This window comes from Calliphora vicina, chromosome 4, assembly GCF_958450345.1.
Source record: "Calliphora vicina chromosome 4, idCalVici1.1, whole genome shotgun sequence".
Lineage (NCBI taxonomy): Eukaryota > Metazoa > Arthropoda > Insecta > Diptera > Calliphoridae > Calliphora > Calliphora vicina.
This window is the reverse complement of record NC_088783.1, coordinates 41,773,344-41,787,619: the sequence shown is the minus strand read 5'-3', so window position 1 is coordinate 41,787,619 and position 14,276 is coordinate 41,773,344. Positions and strand designations below refer to the sequence as shown.

General features: G+C 28.5%; 1 protein-coding gene across 1 annotated transcript; it reads right to left on the bottom strand.

The window, feature by feature from the left end:
* Positions 1 to 6,512: 6,512 nt before the first annotated feature.
* Positions 6,513 to 13,510, bottom strand: Met (Methoprene-tolerant). The gene is made up of 2 exons (XM_065507829.1): positions 11,609 to 13,510; positions 6,513 to 10,206 (listed from the first exon to the last, which is right to left on the bottom strand). The coding sequence occupies exons 1-2, from the start codon at positions 12,839 to 12,841 to the stop codon at positions 8,863 to 8,865; spliced, it is 2,577 nt and encodes an 858-aa protein (XP_065363901.1). The 5' UTR covers positions 12,842 to 13,510; the 3' UTR covers positions 6,513 to 8,862.
* Between the last annotated feature and the right edge of the window lie 766 nt (positions 13,511 to 14,276).

The following is a 14,276-nucleotide window of genomic DNA, read 5'->3' as shown; positions in this document are numbered from 1 at the left end:
AATAATTACCCTATTTGATATCGTTCATCTGACATATAAACCACACTTAATATTGTACGAGCATAATTACCCTATTTCATATATTTAATCTGACATATAAACCACTCTTAATATTGTGTGTAGGGTACAGTAGATTCAATCATGTGTATCTATTACATAATATCCAAAATTAATCGAAAAATCAAACGGCAATTAATCGACTTTTTAATATATTCGTTAATGAGAATTAAACATTAAAAACATATAAATAGATATAATCATTATAAATATAAAATTTTAGCGTAGGTGTGTACAAATATGATTATCTTTGACAATAAACGGTTTTCGAAAAAATAAACATGAAATGAAACAAGCAAAGAAATTGAAAAATGACCATATTATTCCATAAAATCATAAGATTCTATAGTTCAGTAGCAAGTTTGGTTTTGTTGTCTAAGTTTATTAATAAAAAAATTAGCACAACAACAAAATGAAGAGAGTTGATTTAAAATTACTATACTTACCTTATACTTGCTGTGAAAATTAGATTAAAATATGTACATATTTAAGTAAAAGTTTACTCTTAAATAACAATCCGAGACGTGTGGATGGATTGACCAAAAATCACTAAAATCACTTATAAATCACTAATAACAGCTCCTAGACGAAAGAGGACAATAATCTGTGATCACTCAAATTTCCCACTAAATATTGATTTTTATATGAAAAATATAAAATCACTCATAAATCACTAATAAGAACTCCTAGACGAAAAAGAACAATAATCTGTGATCACTCATATTTACCACCAAATAAAATCACTCATAAATCACTAGATCACCTCTGTGATCACTCATATTTCCCACCAAATATCGATTTTTATACAAAAATTTAAAATCACTAATAAGAGCTTCTAGACGAAAGAGGACAATAATCTGTGATCACTCCAATTTCCCACTGAATATTGATTTTTATGCGAAAAATCTAAAACCACTCATAAATCATTAATAACACCTCTGTGATCACTCATATTTCCCACCAAATATCGATTTTTATACAAAAATTTAAAATCACTAATAAGAGCTCCTAGACGAAAAAGGACAATAGTCTGTGATCACTCATATTTCTCACCAAATATCGATTTTTATATGAAAAATCTAAAATCACTCATATATCGTTAATAAGAGCTCCTAGACGAAAAAGGACAATAATCTGTGATCACTCATATTTCTCACCAAATATCGATTTTTATATGAAAAATCTAAAATCACTCATATATCGTTAATAAGAGCTCCTAGACGAAAAAGGACAATAATCTGTGATCACTCATATTTCCCACCAAATATCGATTTTTATATGAAAAATCTAAAATCACTCATTCTTCATATCGTTAATAAGAGGTCCTAGACGAAAAAGTATAATATTCAGTGATCACTTATATTTCCCACCAAATAATATAGGAAAAAGTATAATATAATCTGATAATCTGTGATCACTCATATTTCCCACCAAATATCGATTTTTATATGAAAAATCTAAAATCACTCATATATCGTTAATAAGAGCTCCTAGACGAAAAAGGACAATAATCTGTGATCACTCATATTTCCCACCAAATATCGATTTTTATATGAAAAATCTAAAATCACTCATATATCGTTAATAAGAGCTCCTAGACGAAAAAGGACAATAATCTGTGATCACTCATATTTCCCACCAAATATCATTTTTTATATGAAAAATCTAAAATCACTCATTCTTCATATCGTTAATAAGAGGTCCTAGACGAAAAAGTATAATATTCAGTGATCACTTATATTTCCCACCAAATAATATAGGAAAAAGTATAATATAATCTGATAATCTGTGATCACTCATTTTTCCCACCAAATATCGATTTTTATATGAAAAATCTAAAATCACTCATATATCGTTAATAAGAGCTCCTAGACGAAAAAGGACAATAATCTGTGATCACTCATATTTCCCACCAAATATCGATTTTTATATGAAAAATCTAAAATCACTCATATATCGTTAATAAGAGCTCCTAGACGAAAAAGGACAATAATCTGTGATCACTCATATTTCCCACCAAATATCATTTTTTATATGAAAAATCTAAAATCACTCATTCTTCATATCGTTAATAAGAGGTCCTAGACGAAAAAGTATAATATTCAGTGATCACTTATATTTCCCACCAAATAATATAGGAAAAAGTATAATATAATCTGATAATCTGTGATCACTCATTTTTCCCACCAAATATCGATTTTTATATGAAAAATCTAAAATCACTCATATATCGTTAATAAGAGCTCCTAGACGAAAAAGGACAATAATCTGTGATCACTCATATTTCCCACCAAATATCATTTTTTATATGAAAAATCTAAAATCACTCATTCTTCATATCGTTAATAAGAGGTCCTAGACGAAAAAGTATAATATTCAGTGATCACTTATATTTCCCACCAAATAAAATCACTCATAAATCACTAGATCACCTCTGTGATCACTCATATTTCCCACCAAATATCGATTTTTATACAAAAATTTAAAATCACTAATAAGAGCTTCTAGACGAAAGAGGACAATAATCTGTGATCACTCCAATTTCCCACTAAATATTGATTTTTATATGAAAAATATAAAATCACTCATAAATCACTAATAGGAACTCCTAGACGAAAAAGAACAATAATCTGTGATCACTCATATTTCCCACCAAATATCGATTTTTATGCGAAAAATCTAAAACCACTCATAAATCATTAATAACACCTCTGTGATCACTCATATTTCCCACCAAATATCGATTTTTATACAAAAATTTAAAATCACTAATAAGAGCTCCTAGACGAAAAAGGACAATAGTCTGTGATCACTCATATTTCTCACCAAATATCGATTTTTATATGAAAAATCTAAAATCACTCATATATCGTTAATAAGAGCTCCTAGACGAAAAAGGACAATAATCAGTGATCACTCATATTTCCCACCAAATATCATTTTTTATATGAAAAATCTAAAATCACTCATTCTTCATATCGTTAATAAGAGGTCCTAGACGAAAAAGTATAATATTCAGTGATCACTTATATTTCCCACCAAATAATATAGGAAAAAGTATAATATAATCTGATAATCTGTGATCACTCATATTTCCCACCAAATATCGATTTTTATATGAAAAATCTAAAATCACTCATATATCGTTAATAAGAGCTCCTAGACGAAAAAGGACAATAATCTGTGATCACTCATATTTCCCACCAAATATCGATTTTTATATGAAAAATCTAAAATCACTCATATATCGTTAATAAGAGCTCCTAGACGAAAAAGGACAATAATCAGTGATCACTCATATTTCCCACCAAATATCATTTTTTATATGAAAAATCTAAAATCACTCATTCTTCATATCGTTAATAAGAGGTCCTAGACGAAAAAGTATAATATTCAGTGATCACTTATATTTCCCACCAAATAATATAGGAAAAAGTATAATATAATCTGATAATCTGTGATCACTCATATTTCCCACCAAATATCGATTTTTATATGAAAAATCTAAAATCACTCATATATCGTTAATAAGAGCTCCTAGACGAAAAAGGACAATAATCTGTGATATCGATTTTTATATGAAAAATCTAAAATCACTCATATATCGTTAATAAGAGCTCCTAGACGAAAAAGGACAATAATCTGTGATCACTCATATTTCCCACCAAATATCGATTTTTATATGAAAAATCTAAAATCACTCATTCTTCATATCGTTAATAAGAGGTCCTAGACGAAAAAGTATAATATTCAGTGATCACTTATATTTCCCACCAAATAATATAGGAAAAAGTATAATATAATCTGATAATCTGTGATCACTCATATTTCCCACCAAATATCGATTTTTATATGAAAAATCTAAAATCACTCATAAATCACTAATAACAGCTCCTAGACGAAAAAGGACGATAATCTGTGATCACTCATATTTTCCACCAAATATCGATTTTTATATGAAAAATCTAAATCACTCATAAATCACTAATAAGAGCTCCTAGACGATAAAGGACAATAATCTGTGCTCACTCATATTTCCCACCAAATATCGATTTTTATATACTCATATCGAAAAATCTAAAATCACTCATTCTTCATATCGTTAATAAGAGCTCCTAGACGAAAAAGGACAATAGTCTGTGATCACTCATATTTCCCACCAAATATTGATTTTTATATAAAAATTTAAAATCACTATTAACAGCTGCTAGACGAAAAATGACAATAGTCTGTGATCATTCATATCGATTTTTATATGAAAAATATAAATTCACTCACTTCATATCGTTATATTTCCCACCTAATATCGATTTTTATATGAAAAATCGAAAATCACTAAAAAGAGCTCCTAGACGGAAAAGGATTTCGTTTTTATATGAAAAATCTAAAATCACTCATATATCGTTAATAAGAGCTCCTAGACGAAAAAGGACAATAATCTGTGATCACTCATATTTCCCACCAAATATCGATTTTTATATGAAAAATCTAAATCACTCATAAATCACTAATAACAGCTCCTAGACGAAAAAGGACGATAATCTGTGATCACTCATATTTCCCACCAAATATTGATTTTTATATGAAAAATCTAAAATCACTCATATATCGTTAATAAGAGCTCCTAGACGAAAAAGGACAATAATCTGTGATCACTCATATTTCCCACCAAATATCGATTTTTATATGAAAAATCTAAAATCACTCATTCTTCATATCGTAAATAAGAGGTCCTAGACGAAAAAGTATAATATTCAGTGATCACTTATATTTCCCACCAAATAATATAGGAAAAAGTAATATATAATATAATCTGATAATCTGTGATCACTCATATTTCCCACCAAATATCGATTTTTATATGAAAAATCTAAATCACTCATATATCGTTAATAAGAGCTCCTAGACGAAAAAGGACAATAATCTGTGATCACTCATATTTCCCACCAAATATTGATTTTTATATGAAAAATCTAAAATCACTCATATATCGTTAATAAGAGCTCCTAGACGAAAAAGGACAATAATCTGTGATCACTCATATTTCCCACCAAATATCGATTTTTATATGAAAAATCTAAAATCACTCATAAATCACTAATAAGAGCTCCTAGACGAAAAAGTACTATAATCTGTGATCACTCATATTTCCCACCAAATATCGATTTTTATATGAAAAATCTAAAATCACTCATATATCGTTAATAAGAGGTCCTGTAGGAAAAGGATAATATTCTGTTATCACTGTTATCACAATTTGCCACCAAATATCGATTTTTATATGAAAAATCTAAACAATAATCTGTGATCACTCATATTTCCCACCAAATATCGATTTTTATATGAAAAATCTAAAATCACTCATATATCGTTAATAAGAGGTCCTGTAGGAAAAGGATAATATTCTATTATCACTGTTATCACAATTTGCCACCAAATATCGATTTTTATATGAAAAATCTAAAATTACTGATATATCGTTAATAACAGATCCTAGAAGAAAAGGGACAATATTCTGTGATCATCACATATATTTCCCACCAAATATCACTCATAGATCTTTAATAAGAGGTCCTAGTGGATAACTCATATTTCCCACCAAAATCGATTTTTGTATGCAATATTTAAAATCACTCATAAATCATTAATAAGAGATGCTAGAGCAAAAAGGACAATAAAAATCACCTATATGACGTTTGCCTTGATTGCCAATTTTATGAAAATAAAAGAAATATATTTAATATTTATTACTTTAATATGCATTATTTATATTGTTTCTTTTGTTTCAGATTTTGTTTCCATTTCCTCACTGTAATAAAACATCGATTGATTGAGCTGAAACGGTTAAATGATGCTGCAGATCTTGTAAAATATATATAAATTTATTTTTGTTCACAAATAAAAAAAAAAACTGTAAATTGTAATTATTAATATCAATAAATAAATAGTAAAAATAGTTATTATTAAAATCAGGTCATTTTCTGAAGAATTATGTTTTTTTACACTTTTATATTTAAACTGGGCGTCTTGTTCAATTCAAATGTAACGTATTTAAATTATTTTGTTCTGGCAATGCTATTCATAGATATGACAAAATTTGTTGATGTTGGCAATGCCGTAATAACATGAAATTAGCGCCATCTATTGTTGGGTCGGATTTCGTTTTGCACAAATGAAATATACCGCTCCACTAGATGGCGCTGTCAGTATACTATTACAGGGTTGCCCAATTTCTAAAAACGGTAATTTTACGGGATTCTTTTAATTGCTTATAACTTCAAAACTACTGGACCAATTCGAATTTTTTTTTCGGTTTCATAATTAAAATGTTCAAGAGTTTATAATACTAATTGTAGTAACCTAATATATTGGATTATTCATATGTAAATTTAATAAATTGACTTACCATGTTTTTGATGTTGTGTTCTATAACAGTAAGCCAGTTTTAAAGACTCTTATTTTCCATAAATAAATTTAAACTCATATTTTATTGATATTTTCTTATTATTCAAAGTATAACTTTAAATTTGTATGTATTATATAGACACAGAACGTAATGAATTATATTAAATTTATTTTTATTTTATTAAAGTAAAAACTTTATTACTATTTATTTTATATAGATATATTAATTATGTACTAACTATACATTTACATACAAAAACAAAACAAACAAAAATTAAAATAAAAAGAGCAATCCTCTCCGATGCCTTCACAGTTGTTAAAAAATTATATGTTTTAAAAACATTTTTTTTTTGTGTAAATTAATGCTATATTTAATAAATAGTTACATATGTATATGCAAAATATGTTTTATATACATACATATGTACGTTTGTATATACGATTATAAATTGTATAGTACATATTTTATACAATTTTTCATATACAAGTGAATGGAGATATAAATTAACATATTTTTTTCTTTTAATATATTCAATACAATTACAGTAAGAATTTTTTTTAACGTGTTAATTGAACATGTTTTTTTATAATTTTTTATATAAATGTTTTTTCTAAGAAAGATTGACTACTAGTAGTAAAGGAAAATATATTATGTATATAATTAGCAACGAAAATATAAATTTGGCCTAATTATATAATTTATTAAATTATAACTACACAAAAACATAAAAATATACAAATCAATTACTACATTTAATTGTTTTCTTTTAAGGCAGATTTTTTTTATTTTTTTAGGAAAACTATTCTAATGAAAAGGACAGTTTAAAATATTAATTCAATCAAGATTAACTAATACAATATTAGTATGTATGTATTATTATTGGTCTGTTTATTATTAATTGATTATTAAATTAAACTAGTTTTCGAGCTACAATGTATTAATTAGTACATTTATTATGATTAGAGTCTATTTTTAAATTGAGATAAATTTTATAAAAATCGAACATACTCGTATTACATGAAAGTAAGTGTGTATAGATGGAGACATTTGTGCTGTGTGAAGTTTACTGACAATCAAAATATGTTTTTTTTTTATTTTTCAAAGAAAGATGCGCAGCACCGCAGTTTGGTTAAGAGAAAAATTGCTGCTAATTACTTAGTAATCATTATTTTAGAAATAAATGAAAAATAAAACATATTTTTAAAACATTTATTTTTTTTATTTCTTTAAGAATTCAATTGATTACAAGCCTTTGCGGCCAATATATTATAGTTCGTCCTAGAGTTGTACGGTCATTTGAACGAAATGCGCACATAACTAATTTTTCCCAAAAAAAAATGTGTGCATACATACATGTATCTCGCTATTAGTGATATTTATATTCTGAATATAAATATTTAAATTTCATTATGATTTTTAAAAAGCTTTACAAATTTTTCGAAAAGCGTCGAACGTTTTCTGCAGTCCAATGTTAATGCTAAAGTAGCATATCTGTCAACGTTTTGTCAATAATGACAAATATGTTGTTTACCAATTTAGTTTGTATGTACAAAGTTTTTTTATTGTATTAAAACAGACAAAGCTTAAATAACGACAATTTCTTCATATTATGCAGCCAACTTCACCAACGCATTTTCAAAATTAGATTTTCCAATAGTTCAACGTTTTCGACGCGTTATTTCGGTATGCTTCATGACAATTTTTGACCAACTAAATAAAAGCTTTTAAAAAAATTTCCTTTATATTATTATTATTTTAAGTCACTGATTTGCAATCACATTTACTGGGAAATTTATATTTATTGATGCTATGCATATATTTAGGTACATTTGGTAATTGGTGGTAGCCTTTAAACATTGATAAAACAACAAATGTCTCGTATATTGATTGATACCAATTTAAACTTTTCACACAAACCAATCATAATGGGGTTTAACTTTTATGTAATTACTTCTCACCATATGTAATTAATCATGCATCAATATTGTTTTTTTTTTTTCAAAAATAAATTAGTAAAATTAAAATAAGAAATTAGAAAGGATATTTTTTCGTAGAATTATTTAAGGAATACAAAGTGAAATTATCAAGTATAATTGTAAGTAATTACAGATTTAATACATATAATATACATACATACATAGAATATAGTTAAAGAAAATAAAAAAAAATTACAATAATTTGTTCTTGCATACTTAGAATTTCAATACCATTCCATTATATGGACTTTCAACCATATGAACAAAAAATTAATAGCTTAGATAATAAATACATACTTACATACATACATATAGATAGGTAGGTACTTAATATAATTATAACAATAGTAAGTATTTATTTTAATTTACTTACATGAACAAACAAACAAACAGATACATATAGTCAATCAAACTGAGTCCTTACTAAAGTATATCTGGCGAAGAAAGTTGTTGTTGTTGTTGATTGTGAATTTGTTTTTGACCTTGTCGATTTTGCGTATATTTCGGTGAATTGTTGGGATATTGTTGTTCTTTGTAAACCTCATATTCATTTTTAATATTATCTAAAAACTCACTTTGTTTTTTCTGTTCTATGATAATGGCATCCAATTTATTATCCAGACAAGTGGGTAGACTGGAACAATGTTGACGTAAATTAGACGTTTGAGCATCAATACAATTTAATGACTCTCCGACATGACGTAGAGATGACGAAATGAAATCATGAATGTCAGCCTCATTATCATTTCTTTCGTTGGGTGATAATAAGCATGAATTTGTTGTGGGTGAAGTTAATGATGACGAGGAGGAGGTGGTGGAAGAATTACTTAATGTACGTTTGGCTGGTTGCGGTGAATGATATTCATCATCTTTAAAGGCCTGCGTCGCTGAAGTATCCACACGTATGCGCTTAAGAACGGATACATGCTGAGCATTGTTATCAACAAAGTTGTCAGGTGAATTTAAATTAGATGTCGATGACGGCAACGACGACGACGACGGCGACGAAGAATATAAACCAAATGTTGTATCCTGACACGATTTATCTCGCATTTGTAATACACTGGGACGTTGTAGAACTGGTTCATTTTGTGTACACGTCGTTTGTGTTGAGGTATTGAATTTTTGTTCAGTTATTTTCGTTAACTCATCTGTAGTCTCATTATTGATGTTATTTGTATTAGTATTATTAAGGTTATTGGTATTAGTTTGTACTGCAAAACTTTTAGCTGCTGTTGCAATTACAACACTTACAGATTTGGAAATAGAATTTTTTACTGATGCCGGTTCGGGCGGCACCAACGCCAGTGGTGGTGTTGTGGTATGTCGTTTAACATCATCTTCCGAATGTATTTCATCTACCACACAGGCGTTGTTTTGTCGTTTTTGTAAATTTTCTATTAAATACAGCACAATTCTTTCCAGCTGCTGTGGATTTTGTGATGCTGGAACATCTTGCATTGTATTTGTTGGTACTTTAGCATTTATAATAATCGAAAACTTATTCTTCATTTCTTGAACCTTTTGCTTGCCTTCTTCCTCGTCTAGCAATGTGTTGACGCAAACAAAGGAATGTACTTTATTAGTGCCTTTATCGATTTCCAAATAGCCTTTGGTGTTTAAGTAAATAAAATTACCATTTCGCGACAATAGGCGATAGCAACTTTCACCATAGTCGCTGTTACAATCGTACATTTGTCGTAAGGCCACAATAACCCAGCGAACATCGTCTTGATGCATAAACGAAAACGGACTTAAATTACGAACCTGAAAATATTACAAACAAAAATCGAAGATAAATTAATTATAAAAAAAAATAATTTTAATCAATTTAAATGGGATTGATTTTATATATGTATGTATATTAAAGATTGCCGTCAATTTTACATTTTCTTGTGAAATTAGCGTTTAATTTTTTGCAAAGTTATTTGTATATCCTTCACCTGATTCTGATACTATTGAAATTCGGGAAAATCTGCCCACGATATTTGACCAATTTTTTATCTGTATCTGGATTACAAAGAGCTATTTTTTTATTAGTTAAACGAAGCTTAACAAGCTGTTAAGTTAATCCTCGAATAAATTTTGAAGGACTTTAACCAATAACCAACGTTTTAGAAAAAACTAACAGTTATTTCTTGAGTAGTTATTTTTTTATTTTGATAAGTTATTTTTTTTTGTCGAAAAATAAAAGTTTCATATTTATAATTTATTACAAATAATTTAATTTAACAAATATGTACATAACTTTTGTTTTCAGACCAAAACTAAAAAAATAACTGTTTTTTTCTAAGCAAAAAAACTCCAAAAGAAAATATTACATATTTTCCGAGAAATAAATAAAACTCAAAAAATAATTACATATCGATGGCTTAATATAAAAAAGGCGTAACTCGATTTTTTATTATATTATTTAATTTTTAATGTAAAGTAAAAACGTTTCTCTCTCCAACAATATTTTTACACAAAAAAACAAAGTGAACTGATCGAAACACACAAAATATTTGTATGCTTAATTATGTATATAGTTAGGGCTTTTTCTTTCAAAAATTCTTAGACTTAACTTTGGGCTTTTTTTAAAACGTTATAAATCTGTTATTTGCAATTATATCCCCCTGAAATTTTGAGGCAATAAACAAAAAAAGCTATTTGGAAAAAAATTGAGTTACGCCTTTTTTATATTAAGCCATCGATATGTATTAAAAAGTAATTTTAAATAAAATTTATTTTGGCGAATAAATAAAGGTCGTTTTTATAACAGTCTAATTTACTGGTAATTTTTTATCGATTTGACTGAGAACGTGAAACATATTCATTCATCTAGGACCAGAACACGTTTATTTTATTAGTTAGATATTAATTTTGTGGATATTTGGTATGTTAACTTATTTGTATACATTTGGCCTGTCCTTAAAAATTGTTAGGATGGGTTAAATTTTCTTCTACAGTATCTAAAACTAACTGATGTAAATATTTGGCACCAATTGTACTAATCGATTTGGCACCAATTGTAAAATCGATTTCCGGCAAGGATTCTCGTTATCTAATTGGTCTAAAATTTAGCTTCACTTAATTTTAGGACAGGTCTATTATGTACAATTTTAATAATATGATGAAGGCTATGTAAAGATGAAGACAAATATTTCTTCCCAAGTTTCTTGTAACTTACCTCCTCCTTTAAATAACCAGCTACCAAACCAATACGATTATCACAATCGATAATACGACCATCGATTAAATGTCGTGTTTTATACTCTAAACGATTTGCTTCCAAGGAGTAATTCAGTATTTTTGGTGGTCTTATAATACGCGCCATTGCTACCAGAACGATATCATTGCCGCTGACACCGTGTAAAGCAGCCTGGGCAATGGCATCATGTTGCATAAGATGAGGTATGAACACTCCCCCGGCACTCATGCCGTTATTATTAACGCCACCACACGTTGAAGACGACGAATTATTTCGAGATCGTCTTATTAGTTGAGAAACTATAGGATAACTACACGAGCCGGTGGCTAGTGCCGAAAAATCACTACGGCGAAAACATCCATCTATTTTGACAATTTCATAAATTTTCTTCGATTCAGAACGAGTGGAGGCTCGAGCTAAGCGTACGGTGAAACAGCGTTTATCCGCTCTCAATTTTTCATCGATTTCGGCTAAATAGTTTTCATCATTTTCCAAATGATGGTGATTATGGTCATCTTCATTGGGTTGGTGGGGGGTATGAGATGTGTTGTATGAACAATGTTGTTCTTGTGAGAAGTTTGGCGAGGATGATGAGTTTTTTGTAGAATTGTGATAATCAACAAACAATGATTCAATATCACTTGGTATCAATTCTTGTCGTAACATTTCTTGATCTTCTGGGTGTGTTATTTGTAGAAGATTTTGACCATATAAATCGGATTGACAGTGACCCAACAAATGTTCTACACTAGATGATATCAACACTATCTGTCCGTGACAGGTGAGTGTTATAAAGAAACTGTCGAGCAGATGTAGCAGGGTGTTTGTCATTACATGATTATCGCCTTTATGTAGAGTTCTGCGACGTGCTGCAGACTTTCCAAATACATACTGCAATCGCAGACCATGGGTGGTAAGTCTCAAAATAGTCGTTTTGTCTAGACGTCTTGGTGAATCGGCTGCATGTGGTACAAGTTTAGCCAATTCTCCAATGCTGGCATTTAATTTATCTCTACGGTGTTTTTCTGCTAAATTGCGAGCTTCGCGGCCATTTACAACCGTTGATGCTGTATCTGTTTCCGAGGGTGAAGTAATTGGTGTTGATACAATGGTAGGGGACGTAGGGGCGGGCGTTGTATTTTGCGTATTAGCCATGTTTTTAACTGCAATTTTAATGGGTTGCACTAAAGTTTGTGTTGGCATAGTCGTCATTATTTGCGCTTTTTCCTATCTATTCACCACTTTGACCCCTTAACTCATAAATTTTAATTTTTGTTATTTTCTTTTTTGTTATTTTTCTTACACTCTGTTTTTTATTTGTTTATTCCGCACCAGTATTCTTTTATTTCTCTTATTTTTTATCACTTATATTTATTTTGTTTTTATTTTTTAAAATTTCTCTTCTTTCTTACTTCTTTTTTAATTTCTATTTTATGTTCTTATTGTTGTTTATTGTTATATTTTCAAGGTCTTCCTTGTGTGTTTTTCTCACCATTCGTCTCCCTCTTTAACGGCTGATTTAGACACTTCTATCAATTGTTTATCTTCCTCGCCACCACCTCCTTCCATTATATAGTAACCAATACCTTTATTATTACCAACGGCAGCCAGCCAGAATCGTTGTTCGTCTTTTGGTTGCGTGTCCGTTTTTTTTCTACTAAATTTTTACGACTCTGATCCACTTAAGTGCTTTTTTTGCTGCAATTTCTTGTCTTTGAACAGATTTATATTTTAATCCCAACTATTTCTTTTCACTTTTTTAACTTGTTTTCACAATTTTTTTATTTAAATTGTTTATAAATATTACTTTTTAACTTATTTTATCAGCTACGAAATGGAAAAGTTCCACCGAAAATATTTGTCGTCTCAATTTTATTTGTTGAGAAATATGTTCAGTGCGCGAATTATTTTTTTTTTGCAGAAAATAAAAACAAAAAAGAAATGAAAATTATGTAGTAGTGTAATCACGACCAAAATGTGAAAAGGTTACGAAGACATACCGTTATATTAAAAAAACGTAGAGAGCTACATATTTTTTTATGTGAACTATATTTACGATAAATATACCAATACTAAACCTACACAGAAAAAAGAAATTAATAATTGGAATGAATTTTGTAATAAATATTATTAATCGAACATGACTTTTTCCCAAACTTTTTCATTCAGAATATGAATATGTTCTTATGTTGAAACAAAAAGTCGACTTTTCGACCATTCGACTTTTTTTGCTTTTTAAAAGGTCGACTTTTTAGTTAAATCGACTTATCGGCTTTTTACCATTTCTTGCAAAAAATACATGGTTTATACATTTATTCATGCGTCTTTTGTAATGTTAACAATAAAAATGAAATGTATTAAGGCGATAATAGTTAGATTTCAATTTATAAAATAGTAAATAAATTTACATTACTAATTTGACATGTTTGTTATTAAACTCATTCCCAAAATTTTCTGCAATCGGAGTACATATATACGATATGTTTTAGTTTTTATAGAAGAACGTTGGAAGAATTTTGTGTAGAAAAAAATTTATTTTATAAACATTTATTTAGTTTAGTATAATGTTGCAATTAAATATTTTTTTAACAATCTACTTTTCGACTTTTATCGACTATTCGACTTTTTTCGACTTTTGTGAAAACAA